Source organism: Sarcophilus harrisii, chromosome 1 (assembly GCF_902635505.1).
Source record: "Sarcophilus harrisii chromosome 1, mSarHar1.11, whole genome shotgun sequence".
Taxonomy (NCBI): domain Eukaryota; kingdom Metazoa; phylum Chordata; class Mammalia; order Dasyuromorphia; family Dasyuridae; genus Sarcophilus; species Sarcophilus harrisii.
The window spans coordinates 661188713-661215012 of NC_045426.1; the positions used below are offsets into that span (position 1 = coordinate 661188713).

General features: G+C 40.9%; 1 protein-coding gene across 1 annotated transcript in view; it reads left to right on the top strand.

Annotated features, from left to right (window-relative positions):
* Positions 1-24205, top strand: part of SIN3B (SIN3 transcription regulator family member B) — an 81252-nt gene extending 57047 nt beyond the window's left edge. Inside the window, exons 19-20 of the mRNA XM_031947975.1 lie at positions 21-19344; positions 20614-24205. Of these exons, the coding sequence (XP_031803835.1) occupies positions 21-251 (231 nt within the window). The 3' untranslated portion in view covers positions 252-19344; positions 20614-24205. The remainder of the gene's footprint in view (positions 1-20; positions 19345-20613) is intronic.
* Positions 24206-26300: the final 2095 nt, after the last annotated feature.

The following is a 26300-nucleotide window of genomic DNA, read 5'->3' on the forward strand; positions in this document are numbered from 1 at the left end:
GCCCTTGTTGTCCCCCTCAGGTCCAGCCTGTCGTCCTGTTGAAGCATCACCAGCAGTTTGAAGAGTGGCACAGCCGCTGGCTGGAGGACAATGTCACGTCCGAGGCCGCGGAGCTGGTCCAGGACTGGCTGATGGGTGAGGAGGATGAAGACATGGTGCCGTGCAAGACAACCTGTGAGACAGTGACCATTCACGGCCTCCCTGTGACTCGGTACCGGGTGCAGTACAGCCGTCGCCCTGCTTCTCCCTGACTGTTCCACGAAGGGAAGATGGGAGCTCTCCCGACACTTGGACTCTTGAAAAGAGTGATGGGAATGCAGTGTGTGTATTAATGATATTTATCATAATGGCATTTTACTCAAGATTGGTTATTATGTATTTTCATATGGAACATATTTGTCTCCTTGCAGTATCACTCTATGTTTTCATGACTGGATCTAAAATGATCAGACTGGAGATTTCTTTGGGATTCAGTTCTTCAGTCTCAGTTTCATCCAAAATTGACAGTAGGAGACATTGTACAGCTTTGAAGCTAATCTGGCCCACTGGGTGCCAGAAAAAGTAAGGTTGAATCATTATCTTCTTCCAGTTGGGCCGGACTAGCCGTGAGGCATCCATGGAGATTTCTGCTTTCCTTCTTCTAAACCACCTGGCAGACTGTTTCCTGTGCCAAACCTGCATAGCTTCCCCATTTGAGATCTCTGACTGGATAAGCACCCATCCCCTGATCACTGATGGGAAGGAGCAAAACTTAGGTTGTTGATAAACACATTTGCAGCTTTTGCTTCTTTATTGGAGGCGCCAAATCTCAAGAGAATGTCTTAAGAAGGGGCTTGTAATGCTGAGCATTTAGAGACCTGGAACTTTATGGAACACTCAGCCTTGGAGATGGCCAAATTTGTCGATTGACTAAATGGTACTGGCCATGCTAAGCATTGTTTAGAGACCCTTAGGGTCACTGGATGAGAAATCCTTTCTGTGTAGCAGGACCTGCACTTGATCTATTTAGTGCCATCTCAGATGGACCCCCATTGTTTATTCCTCCGGGGATTGCAATCACAGAAGCATTGCCCAGAAAAGTCTCTGAAATCTTGGATTTGGCTCATTGGTTTTTATAAAGCTCCATCTGGCCACCATCTAGTCCCCGGAGGCATTCTATCACTTGGAAAGTGAGAGAAGTCTCTTTCAGTTAAACTGATTGACTATGGGATCAAGGATGAGTTATAGTTGAAACCTGTGGAGTCCCATTTGTTACTATCTTTCTGGACCAAGTGGCAGACGCCGGCTTTGGCTCTAGAAGGTGAAAGGACAGGCCTGTTGACCAACATGCTGCCATTAAAAGCTAAATTTAAAACCTTTGGAGAGGAGGAAAGTAGAAGTGCAAGGGATGTGGAGCCCCTGCCCCTCCTCCACAATGTTGGGGAGGCTCTTCTGGGAATGCAGTCATATATATAAGCAAAGCTAAAGAAATGTTTATTTATTATTTTGTGCTGTTATTTTATGGTTGTAACTTCTACAAAATCAGGATAAGAATCCTCCCTGAAGGACGGATATTGCATTTTTACTTCTGTGTCCGTTAGCTCTCATTCCAGGGCCAGGTGACAGTGATCTATAAGATGCAGTAACTTGAGGTGAAGTCCCTGGTCTGGTCTGATCTTAGGTTTCCCTCTCTGCTCTGAGAAGAGTGTACTGATGGAGAAGGCTGGTCCTTGTGCATTGGCAGCAGGATTCCCATGCCTGAGTGTGGGAGCATGGACTGCAGTGTGTTTGCTCAGACAAGACCTACGTCTGGGCAGGCCCTGGGCTTGTAGTGAGTCATGAACAGAAAGTAATCAGCAGGTGCTGGTTGGCAGGGTGATGGGCACTTCTTGGTCAGCTCACAGATGCACCTCAGTCTAGTTCCTTGGTTCTCTGTGCTCCCTGTTGCAGGGACAGCCAATTGTGCCAAACTTTATTAGGATTTTCAAATACAGATAAGTGTTGGTTAGCGATCTTCTAGGTTGCGACTCTTGGCTTCAGATGCCTTTAATTCTAGGCCCCTAGCGCCATGGAGGCCGCTGCATCCACGCACACTGCCCAGTCTTCTGCCACTGTCTTTTTAAGTAAACTTCTTATCATTGGTGGTATCCTTCTTTTCTAAGAAACTTATTTATAATCCATATTCAAGACGTTCCCTCCACCCCTCAGTGGCCATTAGTCCTTTGGAACACCTGCTTTCAGGTGCTTCTCAGAAAGTCATGGCCACCAGAAATGGGGAGGCACGGGGTGTGGGGCCAAAGGCAGGCGCGGCCTCCCGTGGCCTTAGTACCCATCTCTGCTCGCATCTTTGCTTTGGGCCTTGTGCTTCCTTTCCGTTGTTTTGAATGTAGTTTCCTTTTATATTTATTTGCACATTAAAGTAAAAAAAATAATAATAAAACATGGATGAAAGGTCAGATGCTCTACCAGTTGTTTTTCATAAGTAAATGTAGTGCCAATGAAGCAGTTGTTGTGGAAGCTCATGCCTGGATATGCTCCGGAGGTCAGGCCAAGGCGGCCAGTGCTCTTCAGCCAGGCACTGCCCTGGGCGACAGAGGCATCAGCTGGGAGGGCTTGCAATTGGGAGCTAGGAGGCCTGGGCTGTTGTCTTAGCCCATGTTTCTACAGAGACCTCAGTTTTCTAATCTGTAAAATTGATTGGTCGGACAAAGTGATCACTAGACTTCTTCAGCTTTGACGTTCTGTGTTCTAGGTTGCTTTCCTTTTCTGCTGTTCAATGTTCTGAGGTCCTTTGGAACTCTGACACAGATTCTACAGCCCCTTCTTAGACTTATGTTCTGTCTGTTTTCTAGTTCTAACATCCTGTGTCCTAAGAACTGTCTTTAGGGAAAAATATTGGGAGTTATTCTGAATCTAGAACAGTCTCATTTCAAGCCATTGTTACCGAAGATGTAGTCCGATATTATTTTTTCAATGATATCTCATTGATTGTAATGAATAGAATCTATATAAATTTATATTTGTTTGTTTTGTGACACTTGTTATCAAAAGACTTAAATTTTACTTTTAATGACATCATCAATACAATCCAAATTACTTTGGAAATTTGATTTTTTGCTCATTTATTTTCAAGGCTACATATATGGCTTAGGTATATGGATTGACCTTTCTTGAGGTAAGGTTAAGACATCTGATGGGACAAGAAGTAATAGATTCAAATAACTCCCTCTTGGGATTGAAGAGTCTCTTATATAACCTGTAGCCTTTTCTTAGTCATCGTCTGGGCACCTGTGCCAGCTTGGACCCTGTTAATACCCCTTTTCCCTTGATATGTTTTCTCTCTATCCTCATGACACTTTCTCCTGACTGCTGCTTCTGAGGTTCCCTTGGTGTACCTCTTCTTTCTCTTCTTATTCTTTAACTGTGTCCCTCAGAGTTCGTCCTTTTTCCTTTTCTCTTTATACTGCTTGGTACTCTTCATTCACTTAAATGATGACTTCTGTGTCAGGTCACTCTTTTATCTCCCAACAGTCCCACTGGGATCATCCATCAGGAGCTCAATCAATCTTAGCATGTCTAGAACTGGACTTACTTCCTATATAAAAGCCATGTTCCTCTTTTCCTGATTTTCCTATTGCTGATATGGGAGCCAACACCCTCCCATTCATATAAGCACCAAATAGAATTCCATATGCAAGGATTTGCTGGGTCTGGCCGTCTCTTCTTTAGTTCTGACTCTGGAGAGTATCTGGCCTGGATTATTGCAGTAGCCTTTTTTGCTTGCCCTCTTCAGTCTTTGTCTCAAAGCATCTTTAAGTAATTAAAATTCTTTAAATAAACCTAACCTTAAAGATAAAATAGGTAAATATTAAAACTATAGTTTGTTAAAATATACATATATTGTATGTATGCATATGTGTATATACATATATATGTCTGTAGCCCTATATATGTGTGTGTGTGTATATGTATGTTGCCTTTGTGTCCCCCTTTCTATTCATTTTCTAATCTGTGGACTTACAATATCCTGTTGCTGTTATTTTTTCTCCTTCCTAATGGGCAGACTAAATCATGTCTGTCTTTCTTCATATACTATCAATAGCTCCCCATTCCTTTCAAGTCAACCTCTCCAATTCCCTATCCTCTGAACATATTTTTCCTTATTCTTAGAATTCTCTCCCTCCTTGAAGTCCTACCTCTCTTCAAAGCCAAGGCCAAGGTCATTAGTTCTATCAAGCCTTGCCTGATCAGAGCCCAAGTGGAAAAAGTCAGTCCTTCCTCAGGGTCCCCACAGCACCATGTTTATGCTTCACCTTTTATTCTGTACTGGGGGTAAGAGTTCTTCCTCTCCTAGACCCTGAGCTCCACAAGGAGCTGCTGTCTTATTGTAACCCTGATGCCTCCTCAGCTTCCTGCATTAGGCAGTTAATGAATAGTTGTTGATCAATATAGCCCACAATAACTAAAGAGTAACGAGAGATCTGGATGCTGTAGAAGCCAGGTAATGAGAGAGATACAGATGCTAGAGGAGCCAAGTAATGAGAGATCCAGGTGCTAGAGGAGCCAGGTTATGAGAAAGATTTGGATGCTGTAGGAGTCAGGTAATGAGAGAGATGGATGCTGTAGAAGCCAGGTAATGAGAGAGAAATGGATGCTAGAAGAACTAGGTAATGAGATACAGATGCTAGAAGAACCAGGTAATGAAAGAGATACAGATGCTGTGGGAACCAGATTATGAGAGAGATACAGATTAAGAGCCAGGTTATGAGAGAGACACAGATGCTGTAGGAGCCAGGTTATAAGAGAGGTACAGATGCTGTAGGAGCCAGGTTATGAAAGAGATACAGATGCTGTTAAGAGCCAAGTTATGAGAGAGATACAGATGCTATAGGACCCAGGTTAAGAGAGAGATACGGATGCTAAAGGAGCCAGAGAGATGGATGCTGTAGGAGTCAGGTAATGAGATACAGATGCTAGAGGAGCCAGGGCCAGAAGTAAAGAAGCTCGGATGTAATTAGGAGGATTCCAGAGGTGGTCTACCTCTCAGAGAAGAGAAGGAAAGCTCCATCTTAAGTCAGATTCCTCAAACTCTGATCCAGAGCCCTGGCCCTCCCACATGCCCTCTCCCTGTTTTTGAAGGCCTTGGAAGACAGGGGTATGCCTGTAGATGGCCTACAACTTCTCCAGGGTCAAGGTTGGCTCATCCAGCTTGTACCTGAACAAGAATCTCTTATTCTACCTCTTCTGCAAATGGTCATCTACCTTTAACATCTTCCAGTGAGAGGCAGGCAGCTCATTTCACTTTTGGGCAGCTCCAATTGTTAACAAGTTTATCTGACAATTAGTTAAACCTAAATTTGGCTCTTTGCGATTCATCTGTGGGCTACTAGGTGGTGCGGGGGGTAAAGTGCTGGGCTTGGAATGGGGACCACTCATCTTCCTGAATTGGGATCTGTCTGGGTCACAAGCTGTGTCACTTTGGGTGAGGCGCTCCACCCTGTGGGCCTCAGCTGCTCAAATGTAAAATGGGCTGGAGAAGGAAAAGTCAAACCACTCCAGTGTCTTTGCCAAGAAGACGCCAGATGGGGTCATGAAGAGTTGGACCCTGAAGCGGAGCAGCAGCGTTGATGTTTATCTGATGCATAGTTCTACGGTTTCCATTCTATCCAGGACAGGTAGTGACCCTGGAATCCGATGGCCATGTGGGCTCCCTAAAAAATACAGAGAAAGGCAGCTGGCCCTGCCCAGGAGGGCACTCTGGCTGGACCAGCAAGTGAGGAGCCAGGCTTAGGTTGTCAGACACATCTGTAGTCCTTGATGTGGAGATGTTCTATCAGGAAAGGGTCCGTGCCGGCTATAGTTTGGGCATTGCCAAGTTTGTTGATCGAACAAATTGTACAGGCAAGCTAAGCATTTGTTAGGGAAATAAATTAGAGTTTATGCAGTGCTACATACACTGGCTCAGCCCTGGTCCTCATTGCCAGGCAAATGTCAGATTATGCAAGCAGTCTTCATCGCTATGTTTGCAGTGGCTCCCTTGCTGACTTGATTGATATTCAGGTCTGGGGTCTGCTTGTAGGAGATTTTTCTTTTTATTGAAACAAGCCTTCCACTAAGAGTACTCTCCAGTGAGATAGACAGTCCGCGTACACTCCATGGGCAAAGAAGTTTTCATCTTTGTGATGTGATGCATAAGTTCAACTATCTAGGAGAGACCACAAGGACTATGGAGATTCAACTTAAAATTTTGCAAAACAAGGTCCCCCCTGCAGGCTCCTGTCCTAGGATGATACATGGGCCACACAGGATCCCTTTTCTTTTCATCTTAAAAAAAAAAGGGCATAGCCCACTCCCCATCCAAGTACTTGCAAGCCATATCTCGCACCTTTACCATACTCTGGCTTTGTCTACTTACAAAATGCAATGCCCAAGTGTTCAGTTCTTAGGGTACAGTCTAACTTGCCCACTGACTGTCCACATGAAGGACAGATCTTAAGACTGGCCCCAAGTGATCTAAATCACTCATTCTTTTAATACCAGATGCTAAGCAGCTGTTGCCAGGAGTGGCAGATTGCTAAACTCAGCTCCCCTAAGTGGTAGTGGCAGGGAAACAAGATGGGGAAATTACTACTTAAGTACTGATGAATCTCTTCAGTCAGTGAGGAATTGTGAATATGTCATGAAGTGTCAATTTTGAGATCCCAGAGATTGAATCATTAGTTATTTCATGTTGTGTACATATGTTTAAATATCAGTTTTCATATCTGTCTTGATGGTTCCCACTCTGATCTGTGAACTGGCCAAAACCAGCATGTTGATGGAAGAGACCACCAGTTGTCAATAGGTACTCCATTGGAAAGAATAATAACTTCAAGAGAGTTATCAGGCTTCTCCATTTCAGTGAATTTCATTGTATTACAGATGGGTATCTAGATTATTCAAACTTGTTACCTAATTTGCTAGTCCATAACGGATATATCAACCACAGAAAATAGTCATAAATTTTATGTGACCATTTCTTTGGTTGGCAGTCTCCTCTAATGACAATCCATCATTACTGTTGCTTAGGATCAGTTTTAATCCCAACGAGATGCCCTTAGAATCACCAAACTCCACATAAGTCCATCAATTTCATATTTAGCTATCATTACTTGAAAGAATTACAATTGAGAAAGCAAAGCCTGAAAAATGGAGCAAACCCTGAGAAAATGTGATATTTATTAAGCTATCTTTAGCAGTATTTAGATACTATTTCATTTATTATATAAAGAGAAAATTCGTGTCCTCAATAATAAAATGCTTAAGATTGAAATTTATTCAACATCCCAGGCCTAAAAAAAAAAAATCCTCTAGAACTTTATAATATTTATAAATAATATAAAATTGATTTCCTAATTTCCAAATTAATTCAATGGACTATTGTATTCTAATAAGAATATTCAAATTTATGCTCACAGCTTAGCACATTGTCTGGATCTTGATAGAAATGCTTGCTGACTCATTCCATTTTTATCCTCTTTCATTTCAATGCAACCCCGCTGAGATTTCGTGAAGCTTTTTTCCTTTTGTCACTGAAACTGTTTCTTGCTCTTTTATTTAATTTTGAAGACTCACTGCAATTATTTGGTTTTCAAACCAAATTAATCCCATGTAAATAGACATAAGTTTGTCCTCATGACACAGATAAGAAAAGAGATTTAATAATGTCTCAAAAGCAATTTTTCTAGGTCAAGTCTACTTCAAAAATTACTTATGTCTGTCTGTAAGATATTCATATATCATTGGAAAATATTCCCATCATTTGGAAGAGTTTTACTTTCTTGGAGATAGCATCTCAATAATTCTGTTGCAAAGTTAAAAAAAACAAACAAACAAAAACCTTGCAATCTGGTCTTACAAGTTTAGCATTATAAAGGGGAAAATTCCTGTCTTTTAGGATACATCTTATGCATCCTTTAATTTTAATGCACATCTAGTTTGACTGCTTCCTACCTGGTGTATTGCCCTTTGCAGACTTTGAGCATTGAGAAATACTGCTCCCTGGTGGCTGAGGCACCTTGGGACAGTCCCAATTTAACATTCTTAACCATCGCCCATGCTTTCCCAAGTTTGTTTTTTGGTTTTTTTGCCAGTGTAAATGCCAGCATTGTTTTATTTTTAATCAAGTATTTCTCTGAAACCTCATGACATCCATGGTGGACAGAAATAAGACATTGGGCATGAACTGAGAAATAAAATACATGATATGCAGAAAGTCAGTGCTTTAGTCTAGCAAGATGACCACAAATGACGAAATGCCTTCTCTATTCTTCCCAAGGTGGTCGTAATAATGCTGTATTTGATTGTATCCTGTCCAGTCCTGAACCTTTCCTCAGTCCCCTTATCTCTGGTCTCATACCTGTCTGTCTGCCCTGTTCTCCCATTAGTGATTTGTTTCTGAGAAGCTTCCTTTTTTGGTGATGAGCCCAGATTGGCCATACTTCATACCTCTCTTGGCACCAAGATTCAGCTTCCTTTTTTCATCTTGAAGATTCCTTCTCTTAGACCAGGTCCCTCCTCTGATTGCTAGGGCTGGCCATGCTCCTGACTTGCAGTCCTTTGCCATCAGGTACCTTCTCTTCTCCCTTTTGCTTTTCAACTCCCTTTGACATTTCTCTCCATTATAATTATAATGTGAGATCTTTGAGGGCAGGGACTCTCTTTTTGCTCATATTTGCATTCCTAACCCTTAGCAGCATTCCTTACATACACTAGTAAGTATACATGTAGTAAGACATTATAATTATAATATATTGGCTTGTTGCCTAGTTGTCTGTTCCCCAGGAAGGATTTTTTCTCCCCTCTTATTTCTTCATTCTTGGGTTTCCCTCTGCAGGACAAGTAAATACTATCCTAAGATCTTTATATCTGTCTTGTCTGGACAACACCCTCCTGTCTCCACCCCGAATTTCTTTTTTTCCTGCTTAACAACCAGGCAGGAAAATCCAACTCAGTGATATATCGCCTAAGCTAAGATCATAAAATTAAAGCTAGAAAAAAGCTTCTTTGCAACTCTAGTTTCTTCTTGAATCTTGATGTATTTCCCATAATGCTTGGCGTCCATCTCATAACAGCAGCTGTTTGTTCCTTGATATTGTAAATTTTGCCCACAAATTCTGATTGAACCTTTATTGTTCTTGTTCCTTGCTTAGGTTTGCTTACTCGAAGGGGCTTGCTGCTCATGTAATTTATCTAGTTCCTCAGGGAAACTGCTACAATAGGAAAAACACCAATTTTGGAGTCAGAGGACCTAGGTCCACATGCTGCTTCTGATATTTAACACTTGCGTGACTTTTGGCAAGTCACTTAACTCTTCCTTATAGATAAAATGAGGTGTTGGAGTACATGGCCTCTAAGGTCCCTTCCATCTCTAGATCAAAGATAGCGATGATTTAGCTTCCATCCTTCTGTTCTTCCATGTTTCATCACTTACACATATCTAGAAATATCCTTGGGGAACTCACTAGGCCCGAATAACCTCCTATATACCTTTCTCATCATCCTAGTTGTAAAGATCGAATCACTTATCTTATAGAAGGTCTCCTAATTCTCTTATACTCACACTTGGGAGCACAATCTCCTCCTCTCTAGTAAAAGGAACTATTTCACATATTAATTTACAGTATAAAATTGTGATTCTCTATTTTTCCCATCAGGAATTTCAGTTCCTTACTCTGGGAGCATTGCTACTATAATTGAAGTGTTTTCTCAAGCATCTTTATTATGGGGTTCTAATTTCTCACCAAGTTCCCAAATCTGTACCATCTGTTCCCAAATGGTGGGAGTTTAATCATCCTGCTGGTTTTGCCAAAGATGTTTGCTCCTGGACTCACCTTCAGAGATACCAGTGTTCCATTCAGTACCATCAGATAAATTTTGCTTTTAAAGAAAAAAAATGGTGGACTTTGGTTTCAGGAAGAAATTTGGAGTTATTAAAAGAACTTTGTAATTTTTCAAATGTGGTCTGTCCCATTCTCCTGTTCAATTGTGTGAGCCCAAATCATTGTCCATGTGCAGTGTCTGTCCAAGATATAAACTACCAGTTGGTATCAATCAGCTACATAGTGTAGTCAGTACTTCAACTTGGTTTCTCCTGCATGGGTAATTAGACCAACTCTTTTTGAGTGATTATGCATGCCATTGCAGGATGAACTGTGATTTTCCAGGTCTGATAACACTCAGTACAAAGTCGTCTATAAAGAAAAAACATCTAGAGGACTTCACTCTTTGATTTGGACTCTATGCTGGATTTTCTCTGTGACAGTTGTGGACGCTGGAGAACGCTTTCCCCTGTTTCATGCCTCTCTTGATACCAGTCAAGGAAGCTTGCATAATTTGAGAATGTGAACTGGAGATTCCTTTTTTGGAGGAGAACCTTTGTGGTATCTTTTTGCTAATTAAAGCAAAGGCTTTTTCATAGTCAACAAACAAGCCCAGTGAGAACTTGCATTTTCTTTGTGCATGGGATGATTGGTTTTTGTCAATGGTGTGATGACAAAGGTGTGCTACATAATGGAATATTTTGCTTGTGAAAACCTGTCCATTCTCTTTATTGAGAATATCCTAACGTGTACAGGTTATTCTAATTAAAAATGGCACATGTTGGGGTACAGTCACTGAAATTCTCTTGGTTTCCTTTGTGTGCGCATGTGTGTGTTTGTATGAAAATAGGATCCATGGTTTTTTCCCTATACTTTTGATATCTCTCCCTTTTTTTATACCTTGAGAATCCCACAGTGTCTTCAAAATTGTGTAACTTCCAAAATAACTCTCCTCTGTATATACATAGGGTCCAATCTAGTCCAGCTATGCCTCCCATCTTTGTCCTTTTCAGGGACATTTGTGCTTTAGCATAAGCCACATCTGAGATGGTGATGTTAGGGTCCAGAATCAGTGGCTCTTGGTTGGTGATAGAAATGTGTTATGAAAATCTTCCCAAAGCTTTTCTGTCCTTTGTATGTTATACTTCGTCCAGTTTCCTCCTCAAGTACCCTTGGGATGACTTTCACCAAGTCTTTCAAAAAATAAGTTTTCCTTTCACTGTTGGTTGCTGTTTTATTAAGAAATGCAGGTTATAACCTTCCACCATTCCCCTGCATAAGAAATTACAAACAAATTTATCGAGTCTAAAGCAGTGTTGTCTTTGGCTGTGTTGTCTCATTGTTTGACAATTGAGTCAAATATTTTGCTCATCAAGGTGGTTTGGGGGGCTTCTCCTTATGGCATTTAATTTTATATTGATTGACTTTTGTATGAAATTGCAATCAGTGTTGTTTTCCTTTTATTCATGAATTAAAAAAATTTCTGGCATCGATAACATAACAATTAGGTTGGAATTGTTTTAACAAATCTTTTCCTCATTTTTATTCTTCTAGGTTTATACTAATTTCTGTCAAGGTTACCACCAGACTTCCAGTTATGAAAGTTCACAGTTTTGTAGTCACAGATGACTTCCCACTCATTCCACATTATCTTTTTGCTAAGTTTTTCTCAATTCTGTCTTCATTTCTTTAGCCTGAACTGTTCCAGCAAGCTCCCAACTGATCAGACAACTTCAAATATCCCATCACCAATCTTCCACATAGCTGCCAGTGGTAGTCATGAATATGCTACTCTCCTGCTCAATAATAATTGTTGTGGCTACCTATTACCTCCAGGATCAAATACAAATTCCTCTGTGTAATATTTAAAGCCCTTCTTGACCAATCAACTTATTCCCCTTCATGAATTCCATGGTACAGCCAAACTGGCCTTAGTATTGTTCCTCACAGACTATACTCTGTGTCCCATTAACTGGTCTTTACACAGGCTGTCCTCCCTCCTCATTTTCCTGTTGGAACCCTTAGTTTCTTTCAAAGCTCAGCTCAGATACGACTCAGGTATGAGCCCCCTAGCTGCTAGTGCTCATCAATGGCTTTGTACTTAGTTACATGTAATTTGCATTTCATTATTTTGCATATCCTCATGTGCTTACCTAATTTTCTCTCTGGACAGAATGTAAGCTGCTTGAGGAAAAGGGACTGCTTCTATCTTTATCTTTGTGTAAGGCACTGGGAATAGATACATAATAGTAGGCACTCAATAAAAGCTTGTTGGTTGATTGTTTGCTTATTCTACCAAATAGATGGTCTGACTAAAGAGATTATTCAGAAATTCCCACCTCCCACTACCATCATCACCAACGAGTCATTTCTTGCCTGTGGAGACAATCACATTTGTGTTTTGTGATGTTAATCCAATGTTTATTTACTATGTTTAGCACTTTTACTCAAAGAAGGTATTAATAGAGACATGAGATTTTTGAGTAATCTTGAGTCTGAATGTTATTTGTGAATTACTCATGAATTACATTTTTTAAAAGCATTTTTCTTCACCTTCATCTATGCCCACCTTTGCATTGAAATTGATATACATATTGATTTAATTTGGAAACTTATTGAGCTGTTTCTGGAGTTTTTCTACCTCTTCACACCCTGGAGCAGATGGTAATAAGTTCAGTGATTTCCTATGTGATCTTTTTGGAAATACAATGAGCACTGCGATGCAAGATAAACCGTTTTTTGTGCCTTTTGGTTATGAAATAAAATCAGCTGACCTCTTTATTTTCCCTCTTCAAGAAGAACCTGAGTGCTAATTTGATTTCACTAGTTTCCTTTTGTCCTTTTGTTTAAATTATGGTGAGAATGCCAAGATGATGGTGATTCAGTTCATCTAGTGGTAGGTTTGTATGTTATGGGCCTCTTCGGGTCTCACAGGACACATTGCCATTTACCAAGAGACTCAATCTCTACCAAGAACCACCTCAAATTTCATGCTTCCCTCATTAAACTTTCCAACTGATAATTCTGTCTGGACATCTCTCTGATCAGAATGCTTCTGTTCTATACTTGCTCCATCCCAGTGATGTAAACCTCTGGCTGCCAGTGTATAACTTATTCCTAATCCTCGTTTTCTCACATTTATCTACCTCAGCCCTACCCACTTGTGTCCTGTCCTTTCATTGTACTCCCTGGAATGCCTGCTCCACAATGAACAAACCACCATTTCTCATTTCTGACACCACCACTTTCATGTTCTTCACCATCCTTTCAGCACTGGCTACATTTTCATACTAGTTTCCCAATTTGCCGGTCATGGTGAGGATGTTGGAATGTTCCTCATTCCCCACTGACATCTCCTCTGAGGGAGGAGAGTGAGATGCACAGGGAGACATTAAGCAATCTTTCAGGTTCACACTCTGTAAACCTATCACCCAAATTAAATCCTGGTGGTTATCTTTAACTCCCCTTTATCCACTTCTTCCTTTTTCCCTTGGGCATTGGACTTCCTTCAGTAACTCTCCCATATTGAACCAGGTTCATAGTCTTTGCCATTCCACTTTTCCTTAAGCTTGACAACCTGAACCCTGTTCTTTGTCCTTACTGTGACCTCCCTTCCCTCTCCTGACTCACCTAATTCTTTGTCCCGCCTCCTAGATTCCCTCTCCCTTTGGGTACTGTTGTCTTGTTCATTATGATTTACCTGTATCTGCTTCATTCACTTTTATTCACATGCTGCTGAATGGGGATTCAGACCATCACAAACTGCTTCAAATTTATATTATCTGATCTTAACTGGGCCCTCAACGCAGGGCCTCCATTTACACATTATCCACTGGAGCAGCTATTTCACATTTTCTCCTTCTCCCCTGTCCTCCACAGTACCGTCTCCCTCCTTTTTAGATGAGACCCTTAAAATTTGCTTACATCACATTATCTACCTGTCCACGCCTCCACCGCAGTCCTGGCCCTCTGCACAAGCCCTTGATCCCAGCCTCTCCTAAGCCCTCCAGCAACATCCAATCTCTGGAGTGCTTTTGGCTCTCTTGTGCTAACTGCTGTCCCTGTCCTCCCTGTGCAGCTCGCTTTCCTCCCTCAGAGTCTCTGTCATCTGCATTTAGGGCTCCCCATTTCTGCTCTTTCTATGCTCTGCCTTCAGACCTCATCTTGAACAGAAAGTACTAAGTAGCTCCCTGGGCATTGGGTCAGGAAGATGCGAGTTCAAATATAGCCTGATATTGACTCTCTGCAGTATCCCGAGCTAGTCAAGTCACCTCTGTGTGCTTTGGTTTCCTCATCTATAAAATGGGGATAATAATCCTGCTGCCCAGGATAGTTGCGAGGATCAAATGAGATCATATTGAAAAAGCATTTTTAGCTCAGTACCTGGCACAGAAGCTATATAAATGTTAATTATTAGCTATTAATGATTTCTTGTTAGTCCTTGACTCTCAAAGAGGACCCTATTGGGGAGGGGATATCATAATATGCAAGGGAGCTGGATTTAAGTGAGAGAGGGCTGTGCAATGTCCTCCAGAGCCATCTGGGCCCAGTGACCAGTGAGATCAGGATGATTGGAGACGGCCCTGGAAATAACCTTTCCTCAATCCTGATTGCCCTTGACTTGTGCATGACGTCTGGCACTGGCAATCATTTCCTTCTAAGCTCTCCTGATCTTTTATCTTGGCTCCATTCTTCGGTCTCATCCTTCTAAATCTTCATCTGGGTCCTCCTCATTGAGTCCGGGTAATCCCACAAGGCTCTGTCCTGGGCCTCTTTTTTTTTTTCTTTACTAGAGGCAATACCATCCACTCCCGTGGCTTCAGTTACTTCTGTGTAGGTGGTTCTCCGATTTAGGGATCAATCCATAGAGGGTCTGCTGAACTGCTTTGACCTGAGGCGGCTAGACACTCTATGATCCTGAGCAAGTCTCACTACCTCTCTGCCTGTTTCCTCAAATGTAAAATGGGGATCATAGTAGCACCTATCTCAGGGTTGCTTCAAGGATCAAATAGATAATTGTACAATGTACAAAAGAGTGCCTGGTGGTAATAGGGACTTAATAAATTTCCTTCCCTTTTCCCTTTTCCTCTTGAACTGCTGTCCTGTAGGCATCTCCAACTCGAGTCCAAAACAGAACTTATCATCCCCCTCCCCAAACTCTTTTCCTCTCTGAGCTTCCTTATTACTGTTGAGAGAGGGTATCACCAACCTGGGGTCCTTGATTCCTCTCACCTCTCATATCCATCTCCTCCTCCCTAATGAAGTCTGGACTGGGTGACCACAACTTGCCTGGTTTCCCTCATTTCTTTCCCTCTTAGCTGCCAACCTTGTTACCACATAAGGGATGTAAAACCCTGTTGGGCATTTAAAGCTCTTCATCCTGGGGCTCTTCCAACATTTCCAGCCTTCTTACATCTTACTCCCCTGACCCCTTTCTGTTCTTGGAGCATGACACTTCACTTCCTACCTCTGTAGGAATGCCCTCCTCCCTCCATTTCCCTACCTTCTTAAGACTCAGCTCCCCATTCCACCTTTTGCAGGAGGCCCTTCCTGGTCCCAGAAGCTGCTAATGCAGATTTCAAGTTACTCCTTTAGGTGACATTCATCTGCTCTGTAGATATCTTTGTTTGACTGAACCTGATTTCATAATAGGCACTTAAATTTAACTTAATGGTTGAATTTAATGATTATATAAGAGAGAAAACAGTAATTTAAGAGGAATAGGACTTCCACAGAGAGAATCAAAGACCTTCCTCAGCATTTCCTCTTCCAGCTAGTGACAGGTTACTTTTACCTTGTCTCTCCATTAGAATGTGAACTCTGTGACAGCAGGGTACTTTTTGTGTTTAAAAAAAAATATTCCAGCATTTAGCAAAGCACCTGGCAGGTCAAAAATGCTTCATCAAGGCTTGTGGACTGATTAACTGGTCATCATCTCATCTTTAGAGTGCCATTAATTAGGCTAATGAGGATTGTAATGGTTGATCTAAATTAAATGTTGATTTTTAAAAAGCATCTTCAGTCCCATTTCCAACCATTTTGCCACCATCACTGTAGGAACAAAAAGGTTCCATCCACAACTGAAGTCAATTTTATATTTTGCTTTGTTTTATGAATTGCTATGATGTCATTATCTTCTCCTCCTCCTGGATGCACTCAATTTCAATTATTCAATAAACATTTATTAAGTACTTTCTATGTGCCAGGAAATGTGTTAAGCCTCGAGGATACAAAAAGAGGCAAAAGACAGTTTACAAAAATTTACAACCTAATTGGGCAGAAAACATGCAAACAAACTTGTAGAAATATATAGAGAATAAATAGGAAATAATTAAAAGAGAAAGCATTAGTATTAAAGAGGGATTGAGAAGGTTTCCTGTAGAAGTTGGTATCTTAGTTAAGACTGAGGAAGCCAGAGAGGTCAAAATGGAGGAAGAAGAGTATTCCAGGTATGGGAGATGGCCAGAGAGAATGTCTGGTACCCCAGAGAGGGAGAATCTTTTTATTGGAACAGTCAGGAGGCCAATGTCACTATAGGTAGAGTATGTTTCGGGATGGTGATTGATTCTCTCCCGAGAGGTTCCATTCTCTGCTTCTCAGAAGGATGTCCTTTATACAGTTAAATTAAATTCAGCAACCATATTTATGTACCAGACACTGATAGGAATTGAGAATAGATATGTCTTTGCTTTTAAGGAGCCTACACTGAATGGGTGGGTAGTGGTAGTGGTGGTAGTTACAGAAGTATGGTGAAGAAATGAACAGATTTATAGACTCATAAATGCAAAGGGTTTTTTTTTTTTGGTAGGAGAAGGGAATGGTTGAGAGCCTTCAGGACTAGAAAGGATCAGGAGAGACCTTTGCAAAAGGTAGGATTTGAGCTAAGAATTGAAAGGGAGTAAGGAATTCCAAAGGCAATAGTGAGGGGGATTAAGAGTTTCAGGCACCAGGTTCAGCCTGTACAAGATCATGGTGGCAGGAGATAGCATGTTAATAGAGAAGGAATAGTAAATAGGTCAATTTAGCTGGTCCATAGAGTGTGTGTGTGATTTGGACCACATACAGATTTGGAGATTAGTCATGATGGTTGGGGCTTCATAAGGGATTAAGTGATGATAGGACAAGAAGGCAACTGAGGATAGAGGATGACACAAAAATGAATTTTGAAATGGATTTCAAAAAATTCAGGATTTCAAAGGTCAGAGGTAGAGTAGGAATGGTATACTAGATAAAATGAACACAGGTTATAATGAGAATGAAAAGGTTTAGGAGGAATGACAGAATGATGGAAGTATAAGAGATGGTCAAAGATGAATTTCAAAGTTCAAGGTCATGAAGCCTGAATGGTTATGGGTGATGATGATATCTAAGGGTATGGCATCCTTTTGTGTGGCTAATAGGATATGAAGTATTGATGAACTGGGAGGCCAGGTATATGTAGATTGAAGTCCCCAGGTATAAGACCAGAAGTTGGGGTAGAGAATCACAATTTGAAAGTTGATTATCTAGTTCAACTCTTAGCCCAAAAAGAATCTCTACTATAAAATATTAGACATTTAGTCATCCAATCCAAGTTTTAAAGACTTCCAAAGAGGGATAGAATGTGAACTGGGTAGGTGAAAAAAGGGAATGACCTAGGGGTTGGAGTGCGGTACCTGTGATTTCTAGTGAGGGGCAAGACTGTGAGCCAAGTGCTCAACTCCTTGAGAAGAAGGGGAATGATCTGGAGTTGGAGGCTACCTATAACTGCAAATGGGAGATTTCAAAGAGATTTCTGAGAGCAGAGGGAGTGTGGGAAGAGGCTGTAATAAAGCATTTGCCTCTAACTCTGACCCTGTGAGGACATGAATGTACATTCAGGACTGGAGACTGTCCAGGGATGAAGCAAATTTTGTGGAGGTCAGGTGCCCTTGAGGGCAAGGAGATGGAAGGGAGACTTTAGGGGAAAGATTTTTGTTTTGTATTGTTTTGTCTATATCTCTAGAATTTAGCTTGGTGCCTGCTTGTTGTTGTTGATAATGATGATACAAAGGGCATTTTATTAAGAAATGGGAAGTTGGATGGGAGAGGGGAGAAGGGAGATGGGGTCAGAGAGGTGAAACAGAAGTAGTGGAGATATAGCCTAGGAAGGCAGTTTTTCCCCTGGCAGCCTTTGACTCTGAGTCACAAGGAACTGTGACTCACAGGAGAGTAAATTGTCACGTTCTTCTTTCCCGATGAACCCTAGTCTTTCCTTCCCAGCCCCACTCTGCACCATCCTCACTCTGAGCTAACTTGTTTAATTACTCTGTGAGGGGTGAGGCTGGACCCTGAGTCTCCCATCCTGGCTTGGGCACAAGAGTCTTTATGTTACTGCTTTCAGCTGGTGAGGAGGGCAGAGACTGAGCTTTGTCTGCCTCCTGTTTCACCATCGACACTGACTTGTTCTTCTCCCCCCAGGAGGGAGTAATGCTGGTGCATAGACTTCAGTCCAGATCCTGCCATTGTTATGAGGACATAAATTAGCTCCATTCAGGCTCTCTGCAACATTGGCTAAATATCTGGGTCCTGCCATCATTGTCTACCTGGTTTACTTCATCTGGGACATCTGGAACTAGATATTTTGCAGACATCTTATATTCAACTTGTCCAAAACAGATCACTTTCTTTCCCCCCTCCCTTCTCCCCAACTTTTCTGTTACTGCCCAAGGTCCTGCCAGTTTCCCATTCACTTGGGCTCAGAACTTGTGCTCCTTGATTCCTCACTTACACTGTGTAGCAATCAGGGAGCATTTGTTAAGCTCCTATATGTATCAGGGACTTTGCTGAATGCTGGAATTGCAAAGATAGGTCAATCTATTCTGTTCTCAAAGTCCATAGAATCCCCCTTCATCACAAACTCAGTCAACAAGCATTTGTTAGGTGCGGGCTGTGTGCCATGCACTGTGCTTAGCACTGGAAACAACAAAGGCAAAAAAAAAATCATAATTCCTGTTCTCCAGAAGAGTACATTTTAATGAAGGGATTTGTGCAGTCCTTTCAGTCTGACTCTTATAACCCCATTTGAGATTTTCTTGGCAAAGATCCTGGAGAGCTTTGCCATTTCTAGCTCAGAAAGCTGACGTAAATAGGATTTTTTGGGTCATGATTCCCTCTTGTTATACCTTCTTAATAAATCCCTTTTTTGGAAGTTGATTCTGATCATGAAGAGTCTTTTGGATGGGAGCTTATGAAATTCATACAGTTAGTAGATGACTGAAGCTGGATTTGAAATCAGATCTTCCCAACTCCAGATTCAGGGTGCTATCCACTGGGCCATCTAGCTGCCCTCTAATGAGAGAGACAAAGATACAGTGTAAATGGAAGGTAATTTCAGAAGCAAAGTACTGTCATTGGAGGCGAGAGGACCAGGGAAAGAAAGCATCTTGGAGAAGCAAGGATTTGAGCTGAGTCCTGAAGAAGGACAGGAGGCAGACATGAAGGAGAGTATTGCAGGCAGAGAGTGAGCCAGGAGAAAGGCTTGAAGGTAGGAGATGGGAAACACTGTGTGAGACCAGTGTCACTGGGCTGGGCAATAAATGCCAGTAAATGGAGAGGAGTAATGTGAAGGAAAAGGAATTTAAATGTTAAATAGGATTTCAGATTTGATCCTGAAGGTAATAGGGACTGTGTGTGTGTGTATGTGTGTGTGTGTGTGTGTGTGTGTGAGAGAGAGAGAGAGACAGACAGAGAGAGAGAGACAGAGAGATGGAGAGACGAAGAAAATGAAAGAATGAGATAAAGAATAATGGGAGAGAGCCTAACCCATAGGAAAGGGATGAGAATAAACATTTAAATAGCATCTACTATGTGCCAGGCACTGTGCTAAGTGCTTTACCAATATTGTTTCATTTGATTCCCATAATCCTATGAGGTAAATACTATTATTATCTCCATTTTACAGTTGAGGAAATTGAGGCAAACATTAACTTGCCCAGAATCACCCACTTATGAGGTATCTGAGGCTGGTTTTAACTCGATTCTTCCTGACCGAATGCCCATTGCTCTATCTACTGTACCACAGATTACCCCCAAAGTCCAGGAGGCATCTGGCTGGCAGTAAAGAACATAGAAGTTTGGTTCATCTGGAACGTTGAGTTTATGAGCAGATATAATATGCAGTAAAATTGATGGCTGGTCTTTGAAACAGACACAGATTTTCTTGACCTGTTTCAGTTCTCAGAATATAATAATAGCTAATATTTATATTAAAACATTACATTTGATTACATGCCAGGTACTATGTTGAGTACCTTATAAATAGTACTGTATTTGATCCTCACAACAACCCTGGGAGGTAGATGCTATTATTACTCCCAACTTACAGATAAGGAAACTCGGGCAAACAGAGATCATTGACTTGCCTGAGACCTCACAGCTAGAGAGTTTCTGATGTTGTAGTTGAACTCAGACCTTCCTGACTCAATGCCCTGTCCCCAGTACCACCTAGCAATCTCAACAGGACATTTTCTACCTGCTCCCACAAAAGACTTAAGGAATTGTGCTGTGATAAAGAGTTTTCTCCGTGGATGGGGAGTCAGAAGGACTTCTGGGCCAGAGCTGAATGTGTATACACAATCCCTGGATCTACCTCTCCTTGGATTCTTTTGCTGCTTTTCCTAACCGGTATAAGAATTGCTTTGAGCTGCTGGGCCAGGAGTAAGAGCAGCTCCCCCCCCCCCTTTTTTTTTTATCAGTTTCCATGTGTTTGTGTGTATCTGGTGTCTGTTTCTTTTGTGTTTATTCTTTATTTTAGGTGGATGAACATTCTGATAGAGAAGTGATGAGGTGATGAGATCAAAACTGCCTCTGGCAACCAGAGAACATTAATAGAGTCCACTGGAATAGTAGGGGCTGATGACAGAAAAAACACCTGCAGGCCTCATCTGCAGCAGATTCAAGCATCATGACCTCTCTCAATGAGAGAAATACTAACTCTGGCATTGATCCTTGGAGACCATCAGACATCAAGAAAGAGTCCATATAACTCTAGGGCAACAGGAGATGAGAAGTACCTCATATTTTCTCTACAGATGTGCCTCATTATCATTACTATTTTCAAATTTGAGGCCACTTTCCTCTGGGACTTTCTATATGAAAAGGGAGAGTGCATTTGTTTTTTTGGGGGGGCTTTTTTGGTCATGACTCTTTTGTTATACCTTCTTAATAAATCCCTTTTTTTTTGGAAACTGATTCTGATTGATAATGGAGATAATTTGATTGATCCTTTGGATGACGGTTTATGAATCACAATGTTAGATATTTCAGCCCATCAAAGTTACTCCTAGAACTCTGAGGGGAATTGTAGTCAGCACCTTTCTGGAGAACTCATCTATGTAGTGCAAGAAAGAAGAGCTGATAGCTAACGTTTATAGAGCTTACTATGCGCCAGGTATTGTGTCAAGCTCTTTGCATTTTTTGTCATTTGAACCTCACAACAACCCTAGGAAATAGGTGATGGTGTTATCCCTATTTTGGAGATGAGAAAATAGAGGCAGATATATCTCCTCATGATCATGCAGCTAGTAAACGAAGCTGAAATGGAATTCAGATCTACCTGACTCCAAGCCAGGTATTCTGTGCACTATAGCCCCATGTAGTGCCTCTGAGAGGAGGAGTGGTGTTGATATGGTATAGCTTTTAGGGAAATATAGTGGTGGTTTTGGGGTTCCCTGATCTTGAGGGGCTTCTGTTCTAACAATAAGTTAGTAGTCCTAAATCTTTTAGCTTTGGAATCTGCCTCAGGAAATCCCCACATTTTGTCAGCCTTATTGGATATGTGGAATGAATTTTATGAAATTTGGTCCAAAGTTATTTAGTTATTACCTATATTCTGAATCTTAAGATTTGTCTTGCTTTCTCCCTTTAACAAAGAAGTAAAAGCAAGAAAATTTGGCATATAGGGATTGCAGAACAAATTGTAGGGTGAAAGATCTAAAAATGATAAGAAGGTATTGAGGAGATGTCCTTCCATCAGGAAGGGAGCCTGATTCCAACATATTAAGGGAGCCTGGTACCAACATAATCATTTTAGGTTTTAATGAAATGACACTAGTGGGGAAACTGAGATATAGTGGATTGGAATCTTTCCCCTGAGCTCTGCTGCTCTTAGAGGGCTTAATGGAAAACATTGGAACAAATTGTACCTAAGTATGGATTGGTAGAGACTATTGATTCTGATGAACGTATTTTACTTCTAACATTTTATAAAAAATAATGGGGAGGTTTTGAAAATTGAGCGGCAATTCTATACATCTGAGCATCTGCCTTCATCAGGGAAATTATCAAATTGATGTTAGAGACTAAATTGCCTTGGACCAAATGTTTGTCTATTACTTTGTTAAAGAATTAGAACTGTCCCCAGAAGTGATCTGGGACTTTACCCATATGAGATTGGTTTATTTTATTTGGAGAGGAGAAAGGGAAAGACCCTCTAGAAACGAAAGATAAGTTTTTAAGGAATTATATACTGGCAGTGTCCTTATCCCTGTTAGCTCTGTGTGAAACAGTATCATCCACAAAAACAGACACTCTCAGAGAAAGAAAAACCAAGAAGAGTTTTATTACGATCTTGTGAGAAAGGGCATCTTCCATCTGACTAGATGTTTGTCAATGAAGGAAGTGCAAAGCATAAATTGCAAAACACCAAATTAAATAGCCTGAATGTAGAAGTCCCTAAAGTCCCCACCCCTCCAGGCTGGTCTTTTCTCCCATTGTTTGGGGAAGTCTAGGCTTACATTCTAATTGTAGAAATCTAATTCAGAAATAAAAGAAATACTTAAAAGGTGATGATGGTAGGGAAACTCAAGAGTTTATTATTAACTTGTATGCAGTTCCAGGAAAGTGGGTGCTTACTAAGTCCTGGAAAAAACAGAAAGGGAAGGACCTTACCAGACACTACAGAGGACTGAAACTGCAAAATGGAGGCTGAGAATACCAGGATTAAAGGACCTATGGAGGAACCTCAAGAATGGATTGTTAAGAACAATTTGTAACCTCTAAAATTGACTTTGCAATTAGGAATATTTTGGTGGGAGGGGAGATTACTGTTGTACCTGTTTTTTATGTTTCCAGAAAAATTTATAGAGATTCCTCCTTGATTTAAGAAAGTTGAATTAACATTCTTTAGGATAAAGAAATTAGTAATGTTAATTCTGACAGGGTTCTTTAATGTGAAATTGGGACAGTATGGTCTGTATTCTGTGAGTTTTATTTGGTTGTATCGAGTCATTTTAAAGTTGTTCCCATTGGTTAGGAAGATTCTGAGAACACTGTCTTTGTCCCTTTGAACATGGTTAGTACCTGAACATGTTTTGATGTAGAATGGTTATGAACATTTTAAAGTAAAATGATTTGTGTATTGTTGAATTTAAAGTTCATGCACTTAGATATGAAGACTTTCTAGGATGAATCTTTTTTGTTATCAATGTAAGATTATAGCCAATACTATATGAAATATGATCATTGAGAGCTAACAGCTTTGATTAATGAGACTTGCTATTTGAGATAAAATCTCTTGGCACTAAAGCTGATATTATTTGGAGTTTTGAATTCAGGTATGATTGTGTGATGGATCATCAAACCAGTAATCCACCATCTGAAAAGAATACGTCACAAGCTCCTCAGAGGAATGTGATCCTGAATTGTTCCAGGTGGACGTTAGTATCTGGACAAGAATTGAGGGAACAACCTTGGCCTCCGCTTAAAGTGGGATCCTTCTCAGTTTCCAATTTTCTTTGAATAAGAACCCACCTGATTTCTTCCTGAGTCTGGCTATAAGATGGAATTGTTACAATTAGCTAAGGATGCTTTATCCAGTCATGTATGTGCTCTCAGGCTAGGCCTGAAGCATCAGTTTCTGATTATAATCATGTCCCTGCTTTTTCCTCTTATAGCAAATTCCTATAATCAGGGCAAATGTTCATGAGCACAATTCAGGTATGTAAGATTTTGCAGTTTCCTATCTAAAAATATGTGGTCATTATATCCTAAATAAGTAGGTAAGTGCATCTATAGCATTTCTATTGTTGCTGAATTTCCTGATAGGCATCTTTATGTTGTGAAGTCTAATTACTGGGGACATAAATGGTTAGGATGATAGATGGCCCCAGGTGGGAGTAGGGGGTACAGAACCCCTATTTGTGTGCTGAATATGCTCATTAGACTCCAGGCCATGGTTAAAATAATTACTAAACAGATGACAAAGGCATTGGATTTATTAGCAGACCAGGTCACTCCAACATAGACACATTAGACTATTTTTTGGCTGAAGAAGGCAGAGTTTATGGGAAATTAAATTTTTGCTGTGTGAAAATTGATGATAATGAACAAGTAGTGAAGGAAATTGCCAGACAGCAAAAAATTGACCCTGTCCCATTCCAGACCTAGTCTTCACTGATGTGATCCAATGTGGGGCTTGTCATCAAATGATGGCAGACACCAAAAGTTGGGGTTCAGTCATGTGAAGAATTCAAAGTGGCAAAAGGTAGACTTATTTGGGGGGAATAGGTTACAAACAAAATGAAGGGATATGAAATAAAGTTTGGGGAGCATGTAATAAAGACAAGTTCCTCAGTAGAACTCACAATTTCCAGTAGAAAGAAAGCACCTCATGAAGTTGGGACATGCCCTTAGCTGGCAAGCTAAATCCTGAAAGGGACTTAGCACCCTAAAAGAGTGAGTTAGCTGTAAGGAGGAGAAGAGGTGTGGAATTAGGGGAGATACCACGTGACATGAAGGAATGGAAAGGGGACAGACACCACCAGGCAGAGTGCTGCAATGGCAGCATCCAAAGGAAGATAGGTTTTATAGGGAAAATTTAACATCAGGGACATGATTGGGATTTTTACAGAGGATGGGTCTCAGGAACTTGACGTAACTTGGATAGTAAAGATTGAACAACCTGGAGAGGGAAGTCCAGTTAGATAAGGATGGACCCCAGTAGAGAAAAAGGACAAACCAAGTCCAGAGAATTAGAGACTGAGAACAAAATGGTTGAAGAAATGTATCAAGAATGGTGTGAGAGGTCTTCAAAGGTTAATAAATAAAGAAGAGAGATGAATGCAATAAACTAAGTGAAGACCTGTTTTGGGAATGTGGCCTTGACCCATTCTCTTATTGTGACTTGAGACTTTGCATTAACAGGTTGAGCTATAGTTAAAAAATGCAGATTGTCTTGGATGAACATTTCTCCTCCTGTTCTCATCACCTCTTAATTAGCATTTAAGTACTCAATGGGAAAAGAGTTTGTTATTTTCTAGTATTCTTTTGTATATAATCTTGTGTTTTGCAGTTTGTGCTTTGTACTTCTTTACTGACACTTTGTCTGTTGGGAGTTGCCCTTTTTTTGTGAGATTGTAATAAATCCTTTTTTTTTTTTTTTTTGCTTTTTATCTTGAGAGACTCTGATTTTAATTTGGGTAAGGGTCACTGCCTCTCACATAAATGATCAAAAGAAGAAAAATGGGCTAGGGGTGGTTTTTAAGCACAGGGTATACAAAGCAAGACCAACAAAACCAGTGTTTTCAAGGTGATTACCTTGTAACAATGAAGACATGGACATGCATTGCTTTATGCAAAATAAATACAGAATAGATGGAAGGGAAGCTTAGAGGGGAAGGTACTAGAAGATAGAAAAGGTCTTCTATAGAAGATCTTGTTTGAGCTAAATCTTGAAAGAAAAGGCCAAGTGAAGAGGAAAAGCTTGACTGACAGAGGACATATCCAGGGCAGAGACATGGAGGTAGGAAGATAAATGTTATTGTCTGACATATTGGATTTAAATGTCTGCTTTTGGGCCCAGGGAATCAAATCTCAGTTCAGCCAAGGAGAAACAACCTCATTGGAAAAGCAGCTGGGAGGGTAGGGATGGGGAAAGGGACACTAGGAGTCAAGGGGGTTTAACTTCCCCCAAAGTCAAGAGCTGTATAGGAACATTCTAGTGATAGCAATGGGGGCAGCCCTCACTAGTGAGAGCTTTGCCTTCTCTCTCCCATGTTTCCATCTATTTAAATGTCCTACTTTACCTCTTTCTTACTCCAAAAAGCTCATGTGCCCATATCTGGCAGATCTCAGTAACTGGGCAGGACGATTGGTTCTAAGACATTGGGAGCCACAGGGGGAAGAATCTGGAATTTCAGAACCAGAAATCTCAATCCTCAGCTTGGAAAACTGAGGCCAAAAGGGATTTCAGAGGTTCCCTTGGGAACAGTTCCCCAGTCTTCTGTTCATCTTCTCTGGTGTGGAGTAAGTCTATTATCCCATTTTGCAACACTTTGAATTATTGGGAAGTATTTCCTTGGATTGAACCTCCATCTCTTACAAAATTCCCCCCCCCCCCATCCACCATTAATGCTAATTCTGACTTTTGGAACCAAGCAATGCAGGCCTAATTCCTCTTCCAGGGGACAGTCTTTCAAATATTTCTGTCTCATTTATTAAAAT